Source organism: Molothrus aeneus, chromosome 18 (genome assembly GCF_037042795.1).
Source record: "Molothrus aeneus isolate 106 chromosome 18, BPBGC_Maene_1.0, whole genome shotgun sequence".
In the NCBI taxonomy this organism is placed as follows: Eukaryota; Metazoa; Chordata; class Aves; order Passeriformes; family Icteridae; genus Molothrus; species Molothrus aeneus.
In genome coordinates this window covers 9,374,464-9,390,681 of record NC_089663.1, presented here as the reverse complement: position 1 = coordinate 9,390,681, position 16,218 = coordinate 9,374,464, and the positions used below count along the sequence as shown (strand labels likewise).

General features: G+C 62.1%; 1 protein-coding gene and 1 long non-coding RNA gene across 2 annotated transcripts; both read left to right on the top strand.

The window, feature by feature from the left end:
- The first annotated feature begins 2,833 nt into the window (after positions 1-2,833).
- On the top strand, positions 2,834-4,235 carry CRYBA4 (crystallin beta A4). Its single transcript, XM_066562362.1, has 5 exons — positions 2,834-2,872; positions 2,978-3,096; positions 3,281-3,422; positions 3,520-3,662; positions 4,009-4,235. The coding sequence occupies exons 1-5, from the start codon at positions 2,834-2,836 to the stop codon at positions 4,154-4,156; spliced, it is 591 nt and encodes a 196-aa protein (XP_066418459.1). The 3' UTR covers positions 4,157-4,235.
- Positions 4,236-5,542: 1,307 nt separating this feature from the next.
- LOC136564158 (uncharacterized) lies at positions 5,543-12,115 on the top strand. Its single transcript, XR_010784688.1, has 3 exons — positions 5,543-5,648; positions 6,178-7,867; positions 8,133-12,115. It is a non-coding gene; the product is annotated as an uncharacterized lncRNA (long non-coding RNA).
- Positions 12,116-16,218: the final 4,103 nt, after the last annotated feature.

The window sequence follows — 16,218 nt, the reverse complement described above, 5'->3', positions numbered from 1 at the left end:
TCACCTTGTAGCACCCCTGGTTCTGCCACCATCACATTCATGGTTTTGGGGCATCAGCTCTGTCCGACTGGTGCAGGAGGGTTGTGGGTGGTTGATTGGGGATGCACTGGCACCAGTCCCTGCAGCAGCTCTGGTGCCACATCTCCCCCACCCCATGGCACCTCGGGAGGACCTTCCCCTGAGCCCCTCTGAGCCTCTGATTCAGCTTTTCTGCACCTCCACACCCCTGTCCAGCACCCTCAGCTTCCCGCAGCATCCAGCACCAGCAGTGTCTCACCCGGGGGTGTGTGAGCACAGGGCTCAGAGCCCCGTGTGCTGCCCTCCTCTTTTGTTCCTCTCATGTGTCACCCAGCAGTGGTGGGATCCAGCTGCACCCTCTGGGCCATTGCACAAAATCCCCAACAAAAAGAATGTATTGATCCCTTCTTTTCCCAAGGTTTTTCAGGAGGTGTGCTGTGCCCGTGACACGGCTGGGTGTGGGGTCTGCTGCCCCATCACCCTGGGCACTGGCCCAGTCTGGTTCTCACCTTGATACTGAGCAGTGTTTTATGATTCATGATTTCAATTTGTGCTCCTTTCCATGGTTTTTATCCAGATTTCTAATTTAACCTGCCCTCTCTTCCTCCCAGAGCCAGCATGGGTGCTCTCCCTGTGCTGCCTCCCCTGTGCCTCCTGGGCATTAATCACCAGGTCTCACCCACCCCCTGCTCCTGACTCTGCTTCCCCTCCCAGTCCCCAGCACCTTTGAACCTGGATGTTGGAAAACCAGCTCAGAGAGGCTGAGCCCTGCTCCTGATGGTCTCTTTGCTCCTTACTGAGCACTCAGCATCCCTGTGGGCTTCCCTGAGCCAGGGCTGACAGCAGGGATCGATCCTTGGCCATTCCTGAGCCCCCCAGACACAAAATCTCTGCCCTGCCATGGACCCTGTGCCCTCACTGCGCCATCCCTCCCTGGCACAGGGATGCACAGCTCCAGCACAGCCCTGGCAGCAGATGGGCACTGTGTGGCCATGGAGGGCACGGGCACAAGGGTTTGCTCTGCCCTGGTGAGTCCCACTGCCCGTGGATCTCCTGCTGCTGCATCCCTGCCTGGCACTGAGTGCCACTGTGGCAGCACCGGCTGCAGTGACCGTGTCACACTGCCAGGACATGGCGTGGACAGTGAGCGAGTGGTGGTCACGGTGCTGGTGGCCAGCACAAGCTGGGTTTAGCTCAGGCCACAGCGAGAGGCCAGGGACAAATTGTGCCAGTGCCAAGAGGGCTTTTGCTGGGCTTGCAGGTGGCAGGGAGAGCCCGTGCAGCCCTGCTGTGCCCTGGGGCAGCCCGTTGTGCTGAGCCTCCCCATGTGCCCTGCTCTGCCTCCCCCAGGCTGCCCGGGGCTCACAGGGCTGCTGCAGCTGCATGAGGGGGATTCTGGCTCAGCCTCCTGGCAGTTTTCTAGCAAATTCTGTCCCAAAACACAGCACTCCCTGTGGACAGGGTTTTCCCATTGGGCTCGAGAGCCTCCATTGCCTGCTGCCTGCTCTGAGGGGCAAGGCTGGGTAGGTGCCTCTGCCGAGCCACTGTGGAACCCTGGCAGCACCCCAGGATGGTTTGTGAGGAATGTGGGTCACTGTAAGGTGTTTAGGTCCCCAAAGTGTGGTGGCAGCAGAGTGTTTCCAGCACACAGAGGCAGGAGGCTGCTGCAGCTCTTCCCAAGTCATGACCTGCACCTCCAGTCCCTCCTGTGCCTTTTATACCCCCACCACCACTTTCCAAGCCCCTGGTCCCCACTTCTTTTGGTGTCCATGGCTGTTGTGTGCCCAACTGCAATGAGCCATCCCGGATTTAGGGTAGAGCCACTCTGCCCTGGCAGGGAGAGCAAGTGGAGACGTGTCCTTCCTCCCACTTCCCAGAAAGGGGTGAGGAAACCTCCCCACGCCCCCAGAGCAGGCAGCACTGCCTGCGGGGAGGGGGAGCGCTGCCAGGGCTGGGACACGGCCCCAGCCCAGCCCCACGCCAGGGAGGGCACGTGGCAGGAGTGTTGGCAGGGCCTGGGGGCGATGCCCCAGCCCTGGAGCTGTGGGGTGGGGGTCAGAGGCTGTGCCCGGTGGGCCAGCTCCATGTACCGGCTCATCAGCGTCTCTGACACGGCGCCTTTGTTCTGGCCAGTCCCTCCTCCCCGCCATGTGCTGAGTTAGGGGTTTCAGTAATGCTCCCCTGGGCTCTGTCTCTATCTGGAGGCTATAAAAACCCAGCTGGAGGCTGCTGGACATGTCACCTCCCTGGGCACCAGTGCCTCACCCCAGGTAAGCGCTGGAGCCTGGGGCAGCTGCCCCGTGCCCGTGGAGGGGCCTGGGGGCGAGCAGCTGTGGGAACAGGTGGAGGAACATCCAAGATCTGGGGTCAGACCTCTCCTCAGCACCGGGAGCTGTGGTGGGGGTTGGGGGATTGGGGGCTGTCCCTGGCTGTGCCAGTGGCAGGTGTTGATGCTCAGTGTGGGCACACAGCTGACTCTGCAGTGCTCCCAGCTCAGCACTGCCCTGCCAGCACCAGGGCTTTGGCTCAGGGAGCTGCCAGTGGGAGGAGGAGTTTCCCTGGGCACGGGCAGGGATGTCTGCCAGGGCCAGGTGCCCACTGGGCCAGGTGCCCACTGCTCCACATGGCCCTTGTGGCAGCTCCAGCTGGGCAGGGGGAGCCACAGAGCTCTTCATCTGCTCCAGCATGGAGCAACTCCCTTGTTGTCCCCCACACTGCTGTGAAAGGGGGACAACAAGGGCTCCTGAGTTCATTTCCATCTGGGCACAGAGGCAGCTTGAACTGTGCCCTTCCCCTGTGCTCTGGCAGAGCCACCATGAGCCACCGCTGCAAGAAATCCTCCGGTCTCTGGAAGGTACGGGAGCCCGGGCAGGACCAGCACCATGCCCTGTGAACACCCGGGAATGGGGCTGTGATATCTGCATCCCCAGAGCCTCCTGACTCCCTCCATTTCCCCCAGATGGTGGTGTGGGATGAGCCTTTCTTCCAGGGCAAGAGGCACGAGTTCACCACCGACTGCTACAGCACCCCGGAGCACGGCTTCAGCACCGTGCGCTCCTGCAAGATCGAGAGCGGGGCGTGAGTGGGGGTCCTGGGGCACTGCCACCCCACGGATAGCAGGGGGGTTGGAGCGTGGAGGCCTCCACAGCTCCTTTTGCTACCCGAGCCGCCTCCTGCGGGCACCGCTGGGCGCAGCGAGCACAGCCCGGCTGTGAGTGGGGCGGTGGGCACGCCGGGGCTCTCACCCCTCCCGCCCCGGCAGGTGGGCAGGCTTCGAGCACTGCGGCTTCCAGGGGCAGCAGTTCGTGCTGGAGCGCGGCGAGTACCCGTGCTGGGAGGCGTGGAGCGGCAGCAACGCCTACCACGTGGAGAGGATGTGCTCCTTCCGCCCCATCGCCTGCGCCGTGAGTGCCCCCGCCCCGGCCCCCCCCGCGGGGCAGCCCCCGGAGCCGACCCCTGGCCAGGGTGGCAGTGCCAAAGCTGTGCCCGTCTCGGCCGCAGGACCACGGACGGAGCAGGTTGATGCTCTTTGAGGAGGAGAACTTCCAGGGCAAGCGGGCAGAGATGAGCGACGACTGCCCCTCGCTGCCCGCCCTGGGCTGGGGCAGCAGCACCGTGGGCTCTTTCCTTGTCCGCTCCGGAGCGTGAGTACCGGGGGTTCGCAGCCTGCCGGGACCGCCGGGGCGCGCAGAGGGGCTGAGGATGCTGTGGCAGAGGGACTGAGGATGCTGTGGCAGCTGCAGGGCCGAGGATGCTGTGGCAGAGGGGCTGAGGATGCTGTGGCAGAGGGGCTGAGGATGCTGTGGCAGAGGGGCTGAGGATGCTGTGGCAGTGGGGCCGAGGATGCTGTGGCAGCTGCAGGGCCGAGGATGCTGTGGCTGGGGGGCCGAGGATGCTGTGGCAGCTGCAGGGCCGAGGATGCTGTGGCGGCTGCGGGGGCTCCGCGGTGCCGGCAGCCCCGGGTCACCGCCGCTCTCTGCTCTGTCGCAGGTGGGTCTGCTCGCAGTACCCGGGCTACCGGGGCTTCCAGTACCTCCTGGAGAGCGACAGCCCCGCGGGCGAGTACAAGCACGTGCGGGAGTGGGGGTCCCACGCGCAGACGGGCCAGGTCCAGTCCATCCGCAGGGTCCAGCAGTGACCGCGGTACCGGAGCCCCCCCGCCCCGGGCCCCGTCTGTCCCCTGAGCGGGGACAAAGCTCAATAAAGGCTCACTTGTCCGAGGTGGCGCTGGCAATTGGGGATGAGGGCCATGGGGGTGCGTGGCCAGGAGTGATGCCACTCCCAGGGCCAGAGCGGGGCTCTGCAGGGGCAGGGATGAGGTGGAGGAGAATTTTTCTGCCCAGGTGCTCTGTAGGACCCCCACATTCCATGGCCCCACAGACACCATCTGCTCTTCCAGCACCTGCCAGGGGCTGAAAGGAGCTGCAGGATCAAGCAAGTGTGCACCTATCCCTGCCTCCTTGCAGACCCTGTACTCATCCCAGCACTCTCACCCACCTGTACACACCCCTGCACCCATCCCAGCACCCATCCCTCACTCCCGCACACCCAGTGTGCAGCCAAAGCTGGAAATACAGCCGGGAAAGACTGCTCTGGGAAAAAAAAAAAAAAAAAAAAAAACCAAAAAAACAAACAACTCAAAAAAACTCATTTCAGAACAGCTCTGGAGGAAATGTTTGATGTGGTGAAAATGTCCCATGCATGACATTTGCAGCAGCAAGGCCACCAGCGGAGGGAATGCTGCCCAGCAAGAGATTGTCTCCGCAGGAAATCACAATTAAAAAGGCTAAATAGAAGAAGAAACAAAAAGTTGTGGGATGGGCTGGATGAAACCCTCCTGCACCCCAGGGCAAGCCCGGCCGGGGCCGGCAGCCAGGGAGACCCGAGGAGCGGAGCTTCCTGTCACCCCCCGTCCCGGGTACCACCCTGTCCCTGCTCAGCTCCAGAGCCCTGGGGAGACGCGGGGTCCGGGAGCGGGGCCAGCACATGGCCAGGCACGGTGGGCAGCTGGCGGCGAGACCCTGGGTCCCTGGGGAGCCGGCGGGGACTTGGAGAACAATGCGGGAGCCCAGCAGCTGCAGAGCGCTGCGGAGGGGCTGTCACAAGCCCGGACGGGAGGGGAGCTGTCCCCGGCATGGGGGGGCTGTCCCTGGACAGGGCTGTGTCCCCAAGCAGGGCTGCTCTGTCCGTCCCCACCTCATCCTGCCCCCGTGTCCCCAGGGGCGGGTTCCACACCCCCTGTCCCCCTTGTCCCGCGTCCCCCGTGTCACACCCATGGCTGTGGTGAGCCCGTCACGGCAAACGATGCCTGGCAGGGGGTGACAGTGGCATTTGCAGCGGCTGTCGTGGCAAAAGGGTCCCCAGGGTCTCCCGCAGCGGGAGCGATGCGGGAGCGTTGCGGGGAAAAGGTGACTCGGCCGCATTTCCAGCATTAAAATTTAATGCGAGTTGCAGCATCCTCCTGCGCCGTAGGTAGGGCCGGGGGGGCCGGGGGCTGCTGGAGGAGGAGTTTGCTTGGCCGCCTCTTCCTCAGGGATGCTCTGGGAAAGCTCCAGCACAAAGGAGAGGCGCGGCGGGCAGGAGCCAGCGGAACCGGCGCCCCCCGGCCCCAGCGCGGCCCCCCGGAGCAGGTAACGCACCGCGGACACGGCTCCGCTCCCTGCGGACGGGGATGGGCTCTGGGGGCGCGGGGAGCCCCGGGGCCGCCCCCACCTCCGGGCGGGAGCAGGGGCGATGTCACCCCCGGGATTCGGGGGGTCCTGCGGGCGTCGCTCCGGGAGGTGCGGGGCCGGCGGATGCAGCTGATCCGCCCTCTCCATGCCCCAAAAATACCCCCATTCTCAATGGATTTTTCCCCGGTTATAAATAACCCCAGGAGAGGCCCCCCCCCCGGCAGGACTCTCTCCTGCCCCGGGGGGACAGCCTGGGTCCCCTCCCTTTGTTAGGGCAGGAGCAGCCGCACATCCCGCAGCGCATTCCCGGCCACATCCCGGCCCGGTGATCCCGGTGATGCCGGTGGTCCCGGTCCTGAGGCAGCGCTGGGCAGCCTGGCCCCCCCATCGGACACCGACTGCAGCCCCCCCTCCCCCAAATCAGAACTAACTGCTGCACCGCTTGCTTATAGATATATATATATTTTTTATTTTTTTTTTTTTTCAGAATCCTCATCAAGAATAGGGCTCCTGCCAGGTAAATGGATTCTTGCCTGATTTTCAATGCTCCTGGGAAGATTTGTAGCCAAAATGCTGTTTTAGTGCTTTGTCTCGAAGTCCCCATTTTCTCCTAAACGATCCTAGGCCGGGGTTAGAGGCGAGGCTGGGCCAGCAGCCCCAGGGCACAGCCCAGCCCTTCCCTCCCCTCCGCGTTAACCTGGCAGACGCTTTTCTTGCGGAGCCATTTTCTCTCCCTCATTGTCTCGCAGCCTTTTGTGTGTGCGGGTAGGTCCTGCCCTGGGAGCCAGGAGGAGCCCAGAAATAATCAGATTTTCAGGCGTTGCGGGCTTGCAAGGAGCCTTTCACACCCTCACACCCCTTTTGTGCCGGGCTGCCCAGCCCCAGGGCTGCAGACAAAGGCAGCAGTGCCCGGCACCCCTGCAGCAGCACCGGAGCCTGGGCTGTGCCAGAGCCGGGGCTGTGCTGGATGGCAGCGAGGGTCGGGCAGAGCTGGCAGGGCACAGGGCCGGGGTGTCTGCCCACCCTGTGGCATCTGGGGGCTCAGGATGCCCGGATGCCACATCCCAGAGATCCTCTCTCTGGGATCTCTCGCCTGTTGTGCCTTCATCTCCCTCCTCCTTCCCCCAGTGGAGCTTGTGCTCCTCTTCCTCCCTCTCTCCTCACTCGAGGAGGGGGTTTAGCCCCATTTAATTCGGGTGTCCAGCCCCCAGGGCCACTGTATGTGCCACCCACACGTGTGGCAGAGGCAGCTCAAGCTCACGCCCAAGATGAGGGTTTAGGAGAGTCCTGTCTGCACAAAATTGTTCTTCCCTCCCTGTCCCCAGGGATGTGCTTCATTCCCAGGCCGCAGAGGCCATCCTGCCCCAGCACAGGCACGTCCCGCTCGGATCCAGCAGGGGATCCGTGTGCCAGATGCTCAGTGCCATCTCCCCAGCTCATTCCCGCTGCTCCCACCGCAGCTGGGGCATGCTGTCCCCACGGCAGGGACTGTCCTGCCGGCAGAGCCTGCGGCGTGTGGTGACAACGAGCCGCAGGAAGCAGCTGAACTGCAGAGTCACCACAGCCCCGCTCCCCCGGGACCTGCTGCCGTCCTGGTCTGCCCAGGCGGGCAGGGCAGGGCAGGGCAGGGCAGGGCAGGGCAGGGCAGGGCAGGGCAGGGCACAGACATGGCCTGGCTGCTGGCACCGGCCACGTGTCCCCAAGTCCCCGAGGAGATGGAGCAGCACTCACCACAGCACGGCTGTGACCACTGGTTGCCCCAGTTTAGGCAGTGCCTGTGAACAGCAGGGTCCCAGTGGCTCAGCTTTACCCCACAGCAGGGGCAGAGGGGGCAGTGGCAGTGGCAATCAGTCCCTGCCTCCAGTGGGGTTGGGACAGTCTGGGGCATTGCCACCATTTCTGGTGTGGTGGTTCCCATGCCCCTCCTGTGCCTGGTGCAGCTCCTTCACTCTGCAAGGGGACAGGGACAGGAAGGTCCGTGCCCAACCCTCCTGCCAGGCTCCTGGCTGGGCTGTGCCTGAGGATGGTGCCCTGTTTCTCTCCCTTTGCTGCGTTGGTTGTTTCTTTTGCAGCTGCTAATGACTGACCTGAGGTCTGTTCACACAGTCCCCTCGCTGCCCCACAGAGCCATGTGGAACAGGGGACATTGCACAGCACTCCTCTAGTGATGACCACAGGTAGGACTCTGGGGAGGGGACACAGGTAGTGCCAGCCCCATGCTCTTCCACCCCTTCATTAGAAGGGAGGTGCTAGGAAATTGGGATCATCCTTCCTCCTCAAGGCCCCATCTCCTGGAGGGTTCTTTCCAGGCCCCATCAGGGTGCACGGGTTCACACCATCCCCAGGGCCCCTGCATGAGAGGATGTGTCCCCCACGTGTGCCCAGCAGTGGGGAGGGGGTGGCTGCCACAGCCCCGGGTCTCACAGCATCTCTGCTCCTCAGTGCCACCACCCCAGGGGCACGGCCCAGCTCCTGCCTGGCCAGACTGACCATGTCCAGAGGGGACCCAGGCTCAGGAGCTGCCATCACCACCAGGACACGATGCCAGAGCCAGGCTGGCCCCAGCAGAGCACCCTGGTACCCTCTGCCATGGCGTGGAGCCACCAGCCCGGCCACTGCAGGGGACACGGCCCAGAAGATGCGGTGGTGACGTCCGAGGACACGGGGCTGAGCATGCACACGGTTCTCCTGCAAGGTGCTGGGGTGTCCTTGCCTCCCACTGCTGCCCCCAGGCCTGTCCCCTGCTCTGAGCACAGAGTAGGAGGAGGGAGAAGGAAAAGGGAGTGGGGGCAGAGCTGTGCCAGCTCCTCATGGTGACATGATGGGCAGAGCCCACAGGGGCTCTGTTTGTCCCCACTGATCCTGCCCTTCCCTCTGGCTCTTGGTGAAGTCCTGGTGCTTTCTGGAGCATCCTGGAGCTTGGGGAGGAGCATGGGCAGTGAATCCTCCTGTTATGGCCTCTGCAGTGGCCCTGTAAGGGTGGGACCCTGTCCTCACCAAGCAGCCACTCGGGCCCATGTCCCCACACAGGGACAAGGACAGGGGTACAGTGCGCTGGGGGCACACACAGCTCATGGCAGGTGTCACAGCCTCGAAGGCTGAACTGGAAAAGTGTCTCTTGGGGACCAGAGGAGCTCATGCTGTGGGAGGAGGTGACCCAGGGGGACCCAGGGCAGAGGCTTTCCTGGGTGCCCCATCCCAGCCCTGTTTCCTGGGGCACAGTGCTCCTGCAGCTCTTGGAGCAGTGCTCAGCCCCATGGAGAGGCAGCTTCTGATGGGGAGGGGGTGAGCTGTGGGTCACCTTTCCTCTGCTCCATGGTGGTTTTCCCTGCTGGACCTTCTCCTCCCTGCACGTGCAGTGGGAGCTGGGGCAGTCCTGGAGCAGCTGTCATGGTCTCTGCTGGAGCCCTTACCCCAGACACTGCCAGTGATTCTTTCACCATCTCCTCTTCTGCTTCTTGAGCTCCTTCAGAGTCCTTTAGGCACTGCTGGGGCTGTGTCCTCCATGCATCCTGTCTCCCACCTTTCCCAGCACCAGGGGTGGGCAGCCCATGTTGTGAGGGGCCTCTGGTACCTCCCTGGCAGGGATCAGAGGGGCAGATGCCTGCTGAACATTTCATTCAGGGACAGGTTCTGCTGCACCAGCTAAACCCTCCACTAACACCTTCCCAAACGCCAGAGCCCAAAACCGCCTCCTGCTCCTGTGAGCCAGAGCCCTGCTGCTGACAGGCCTGGCTCTGCATGCTGCCAATATTAACCTACTAACCTGCTGGGACCCCTGTGCCCCCCCGGGGCTGCCACAGCCCCTGGCACACGGACTAACCCACTAACCAGCCCAGCGCATGCCCTACTAACCCACAGCAGCCCTGCCTTGTGCCCACTAACCACAGCAGCAGCGCTGCCTTTAAAGGGGAACAGAAAAGCTGGGAAAGGGGTTTGGAGGTGCCAGGTGTCAGTGCCAGGCTGCACAGGCAGGGACAGGCAGGGGCAGCCCTGGAGAGAGCACTGGGCAGGAGTGGGGTTGGGCAGCTCCAGTCCTGGGCAGGAGAGGGGACTGCTGGTCCCTGGGTAGAGAGGGGAGCAGCAGCCCCTGCCCTGGTCAGGAAAGGGGAGCAGCAGCCCCTGCCCCAGACAGGAGAGGGAACCAGCAGCCCCTGGCCCGGGCAGCCCTCGGCAGCATGAGGAGAGGGTTTCTCCCCACTCGCCCTGCCCAGCTCTGCCTGTGGAGCCTGGTGCTGACTAGGAGCCTAAAACGGTTTTATCAGCAGAAGCTTTTCAGTTCCTTTTTAAGCCAGTGGATCTCTGTTACTAACACATTCCTGAACTGAATTAAACAAACTAACCATTGCTGCTTTTCTCTTCATTTCTCTTCCAGTGTGTGTGTCCTGTAAGGCAGACCAGCGCCCTGCTTCTGTTACTAACCTGTTCTTCTGTTCCCACTGTACTAATCCTCCCTGACTCTTTCTCTCTTGCTACTAACAACTCTCTTTGCACTTTGCCTCTCGGGTGCTGTTTGCCATGACAAGTGACAGTGGCTCCTCCTGGACTTACTCACCTGCAGCACTCGATTTTCCGTGCTGCTGAGCATCCCTGGCTCCCGTTTGGTACCATGGGAAAGAAGATAGATGCTCAGCCTGGGGCGCTTTGAATATTTCCCTCTTGGCCTGTTTTCCAACAAATTTCACGTGGCACAATGAGGAGAAGAGGCTGAGTGGCAAAAGGACAGTACAAAGCCATTAATGGCTGTAGAGGCCCAGCAAACCCAGTTTGCAGAGAGATTCAGCCACAGAGCAAAGCTGTTGCCATGAGCCTGTGCTTGGGGCTCTCCTGAGGCCCCAGGTCACCTGTCATGGGGAATGTTCTCGTGCTGCTCCCAGCATTGGTGCTCCTGGGCTCTTCTCTTCCCCCTCTGTGTCTCTCCACAGTTTCTCTTGTGCCTGGTGCATGTGGAAGCCTCTGCTGGCAGCGTGGCCCTGACTAACTCAGCTCTGTGTCACTGTCCCACTGCAGGCTCCCCTGGCCCCAGCCGAGGACAGGGCTGGGCAGTGGGTGTCACAGGTGATGGGGGCACAGCCTGGCCTTTGCTTTCTGTCCAGATGAACATCCCCAGCCTCTGCAGGGACCCTGCCAGGGTGGAGGATCCAGGCCCTGGCCTGCTGCTGGGGGTTTGGCACGTGGCAAGGCACTGATGGCATTCAGGCTGCCATGACCAGGGGGACAGAGCCAAGCTGTCCCTGTGTGCCAGCAGAGGATGGTGGCCCTGTGCTGCTGGGAGGATATGCCAGACTGTGGCAGCTCTCTCAGGGGGGCAGACCCAGACAGGGCCCAGCTCTGGCTGCTCTCTCTTGGCTCTGCCCTGTGCTCGCTGCTCTCATGGCCAGGGCTTCCCCAGACCTGCTGTCACTGGCTGATGTCACTGTCACCGAAAGCAGAGCCAGAGGGATCTCCTGGGTGGCCCCATGACACTGCCACCTCCCTTGCTAGGCACTGAGCCCAGCCTGCTCCTTCAGTTGGGGGAGTCTCATTCAGGCTGTTGGGGGTCCTCTCCCCACCCAGCTCTGTGTCTGTCCAGCCTCCACCTCATCCCACTGGCCCCCCAATGCCACCAGGATGGGTTTTAGGGCTGGTGCTCCTGTGTTCGATGGAAGGGGGAGACAGGGGCAGAGTAGGGAGCACAGAGACAGGAATGGGACAGGAGGACGAGCCAGGTCAGGCCCAGGGTGAGCAGGTTCAGGGCTCCTGCACAGGACAGGAGCAGCACCAGCACGGGGCTGGAGTTGTCAGAGCCCATCTCTGTGAGGGACTCTCCTCCCCACCCCACAGACCCCCCCTTTCTGCTCCAGAGCAGCCCCCTGTGCACAGGGGGACCGCCCAAGGCTGGTCACCCCGGGGAGATGTGGGACCACGAGTCACCTCGATGGCAGAGGATGGCAGATGTCACCCTGCACAGCCTGCACAGTGGGCACAGGCCACCAGTGCCCGTGGGTGGCTGCTCCCCCGCTCAGAGCAGGGCAGGAGGGCAGAGAGGCTCCACCAAACAACCAGGTCACTCCTTTGCCCTGCTCCTGCACCTCAGGGCTCCCTGTCCCTGCTCCCCAGTCCCCGTGGCTGGCAGGAGCTGATCTGTCTGTCTGTCCATCCCTCTCTGCCGTGTGGAGAGAGGCAGGATGTGCAGCCCCCCTTCCAGCTGTGGTGGTGGACGTGTGGCCAGGGCAGCCCAGCAGTGACACGGGCAGAGCTGAGCCCTGGGGACACTGTCCTGCCCAGGCTGGCCAGGGCTGCCCCTGCTCTGCGGGCACAGCCACGCTGGCTGGGCACTGGCCAGGAGTCCCACAAGTGCCCACAGCCCCGAGGATGTCCCCACAGCCCCGAGGATGTCCCCACTGCCTGTAAAGTCTACTGTGAACATGGCAAGTGTGCAACCACCTCGCTGTCTTTGTTTTCTGTCTCTGTGCAGCGTGGGGGGCTGGGGGACCCTGTGAGGCTGGGCTGGGGGTGCCCCAGCTCCCATGGGGGGCACGGGGGGGCCAGGGCAGGCCGTTCTCACCGCGGCCACCCCGGGGACCGGGGCCACCGGGGACCGGGCGGGACCGGAGGGGCGCTGGGTGGGCGGAGGGGAGAAGGAGGGCGGGAGAAGGAGGATGGGCACCCCCGGAACCCCCGGGAACCCCCGGGCACCCCCGGGAACCCCCGGGCAGCCCGGCTGGTGGCTCTGGGAGCGCGGGGCCGTCACCCAGCGCGGGGAGCGGGGCGGGCACGGAGCCCACGGAGCCCCCGAGCCGGGGCAGCCCCGGGGGCCGGCGGGGGCAGCGCTGCGGGGGCTGCGGGGGCACTCGGCGGTGCCGGGCCGGGCTCGGAGGGGGCGGCAGGTGGAGCTCGTGCTCCAGCAAAGCCCGGCGGCCCCGCTGCCTCCCTGGAAGTGCCCGAGGCCAGGATGGATGGGGCTCGGAGCGGCCAAGCTGCGATAGTGGAAGGTGTCGCTGCCCACGGGCGGGAAATGGAAGGAATGAGATTTAAATGCCTTCCGTCACAAACCATCACACGGTTCTGCGGTCCCAGCCTGGCACACAGAGAGCAGGACGCGGCTCCCGCCTGCCTTGCTGCGGAGGGGGAGCCTGGACACCCCCGGCTCTGGGGAGGGCTCCCGGCTCCATCCCGTCCCGGGGAGAGGGAGGGCAGCGGCCGAGCTGCCGCGTTTATTTCCCCAGCGTTTCGTGGTGTCACAGCGAGAGCCCCCAGCCCGTGTTGACAGGAAAGATTTGTTCATTTGCACCAAATTGCGATTCTGTGGAATGGATCCGGGGCGTTTTGGGGAGCGGCTGCGAGCGCAGGGCTCTGCCACAGAGGGGCCCTGCAGGAAGGGCTCTGCCGGAGGGATCGGGAATGCCCCAGTTACCTTTCCCAAATGCCCCAATCACCTTTCCCAAATGCCCCAATCACCTTTCCCAAATGACCCGATCACCTTTCCCAAATGCCCCAGCGCCGCTCCCCGGCCGTGCAGCTGCCCCTCGAGGGAGCCAGGGAAGCAGGCAGGGATTCAGCCCAGGCAGCAGCTCCATGTCCACAGCTCTGCCCGAGTCCCTGCACTGCACGGGATCAGCGTCTCTGTTCCCACTTCTGCAAATGGGGCATCGAAAACCCCACAGATCTTCCCCTCCCTTTCGGCCGGCAGGCAGATGCAGCAGCTCTCACACAGTCACACCCTTATCCAGGATTTTCTCAGATCCTGGAGCTTTATCCCGGGAAGCATCCTGTGTTTGCTGTCCCCGGCACCTCACAGGGACACAGCTGGGCTTTGAGCCACCTTAAGTGGGAAAAGTCGCAAACTGCGGGCATCCCCCGTGCCTGCAGCTCCCTGTGGGGCCGCTGAGCAGTGCCCCAGGGTGTCTGCTCACCCTGGGCAAGGAAAATCCTCCTTAACTCCACCCCTGCCCACCGTCTGCTGCCCCCTTTCCCCGAGCCAGCTCTGTCCATCCCATATCTTGCAGCGAGCAGAGCCAAGAGCCACATGTGGAATACTGAGTGAGGCTGGAGCTGAAGGCAGGACATCCTGGCCCATCTTGAAGCAATTAAAGTATCACTTACAGAGCTCTGAGCCGCCTCTGGTCCTTCCTTCCCTCTTCCACCCTGCAGAACAAGGCAGGGGCTGGGGCTTGGTTGGGCACCAGGACAAAGCTTTCAGCTGTCAGAAAGCAGGTTTTTGGTTGAGTACCAGGGAAAAATTATTCCCTCTGAGGGTGGTGAAGCCCTGGCTGTGGCTGGAAGTGCCCAAGGCCGGGTTGGATGGGGTTTGGAGCAACCTGGGGTAGTGGAAGGTGTCTCTGTCAGGGATGGCACTGGATGGGCTTTAAGGTCCTTTCCAACCCAAACCATTCTGTGATTCCACGTCATGCCAGGGGGTCCCAGATCCTGATTTCTCTGGGATCAACCATGTTTGGGCTCTTCCCTCCACCGGGAGCAGCTCCAGGCCCGAGCAGCCACACTCTCATTAATATGTGGGATTGTGAGGCGATCCATAATTAGATGCTAACTGAGTTTTCTCTAAGTTGGGTGAGGGAAGGTCACCAAGGTAGGACTGGAGTCAGCTTATTGTTATTATCAATCAATAACCTATTTATTTTCCAACATTCCTATTAACCTCTGCGAGCCACTCGCTGTTTCCCTATGAAAGGGCTGTGCTGCTGCTTTGCTGACTGGACAACTCTGATTGAAAATGGAGCAGTGACCCGACCCCAAAAGCAGAATCCAATTAAAATCATTTTCATTTGTAGATTAATATCTCTTAACATGTTCTACATCCCTTGCTTCAGCATTTCACACAGGAGCTGCTGCCTCGTTACACCAGTGCCCGTATCAGTGGTGCCATAGGAAAATAATTACAATTAATTAGACATGGAGACAATTAGGACTGTCCTTTTCCGGGACTGAGGGACAGTGCCCAGCTGTGGTGTGGCACTGCCATGGTGGCAGTGGGACAGGGCTGCTGTGCTTGGGGCAAGGAGAGGGACAAGGGGGTCTCAGGGTCTGGCTCCTTGTGGCCCTGTCCAAGCACAGGGAAGGAGGGAGGCTGAGGGTCCCTGCTGGTCCATCCTGTGCTGATGGAAGATGTCCCCAGTCATGGGGGTTCATCACATCGTGGTGGGTCCCATCCTTGTCCCCTCCCTGGTGCTGGGCATTGCTGAGTGCAGGAATTGCCGGATCCAGCTCGGTCTCAAGGTAAAGTCTATTATTAATAACGTGACTTTGATAATAAAAAGATTAAAATTAGGTTTATGGTTTGCCGACTGCCCTTTCCACGCTGTAATCATCCCTCATCCATATTCATGAGCCTCTCATTAGTAACCACTGCTTACAAGGCGGCTAAACAGCCCAACCCTTCAGCAGCCACCATCTCCTTAACTGCTTAACTTGCGCGCTGATTACCAACATCAAATTAACTCTGCAGAACGGATCTAATAAGCTTCCCGGTGGCTTCAAACCTCCTTGAAAATTGCTCTGATGTCTCCATGGGGCCCTATTAAAAAAAATCCTTCCCCTGTGAGTATAGCAGGGAGCGCATCGGGCGGCGGCCGCGGCGCTGGCGGTGCCCAGCCCTGCCCGGTGCCCCGGGGCAGCTTCCCGGGAGCTCCCGCGGTGCCCGGCGGAGCGGCCCCGCTCCGTGCGGTGCCTTTGCACCGGGAACAGCTTTTTGAAATGATGAGCTGTTTTCCCTGATCCTTCATTAAACACTCCAAGACTTAATTTCGCTATTTGGTAGCTCGGGGGGTTGTGTAACAAAAGAATAAATAAGAACGACCTTTCAATTTAATTACTTTTTTTTTTTTTTTTTGTTTTAGATGTGGGAAATGCCTCGACTCTCTGGCAGAGGGTGTGTGGAGCTCTGGTGATGTTTAGGAGTGATGGGACCGGCCTGGTGATGCTGGCTCTGGTCTGGGCCAGGTTTGGGGACCCACAGTGCTGGGGACAGTGCAGAGGACAAGCCACGGGCTGGGGATGACGCCTGGCACAGAGCACGGGGGCGGCTCCCTGGCAATGAACTCCGAGTGTTTCAGCAGCGGCCATGTGGAGGAACGCCAGGGAGCCTTCATCCCTCATTGCCATGGCAACCGCGCACAGGGATGGAGAGCTGAGGGGCCTGGGGGGATGCATCCCTCCCGGTGCACAGACCTCCATCGGGGGCGGCTGCTGAGACACCCCCAAAACCCCTTCTGGCTGCACCCTCTGGGATGTCGAGGGCCTCCAGGGGCAGATCCAGCCCACCTGGGGCTCAGAAGCCCCTGGGTGCAGCCAGGTGGGATGGGAGATCCACCCTTGGGGCAGCAGGCAGGGCTGGCTGCATCCCCCTCTGTGCCAGGTGCCAGGCTGAGCCCCCAGCCCCTGTGCCATGCCCCCTCACCCCCCTGCCCTGCCTGGCACTGATGAAGAGACCTGGGTGGCTGCAAATTCCCACATCCAGCCCGTATTTCCTGCCTGCTGGAGAGAGTATCCTGCAGCAGGCACAGACAGGGAGATTTAGGAGGCAGGAGGT

Coding starts and splice junctions, on each gene's coding strand:
- CRYBA4 (XM_066562362.1), top strand. CDS start 2,834: ATGAGCCACCGCTGCAAGAAATCCTCCGGTCTCTGGAAG. Junction 3,423..3,519: donor TCCGCCCCATCGCCTGCGCC/GTGAGTGCCCCC, acceptor TCTCGGCCGCAG/GACCACGGACGGAGCAGGTT. Junction 3,663..4,008: donor TTCCTTGTCCGCTCCGGAGC/GTGAGTACCGGG, acceptor GCTCTGTCGCAG/GTGGGTCTGCTCGCAGTACC.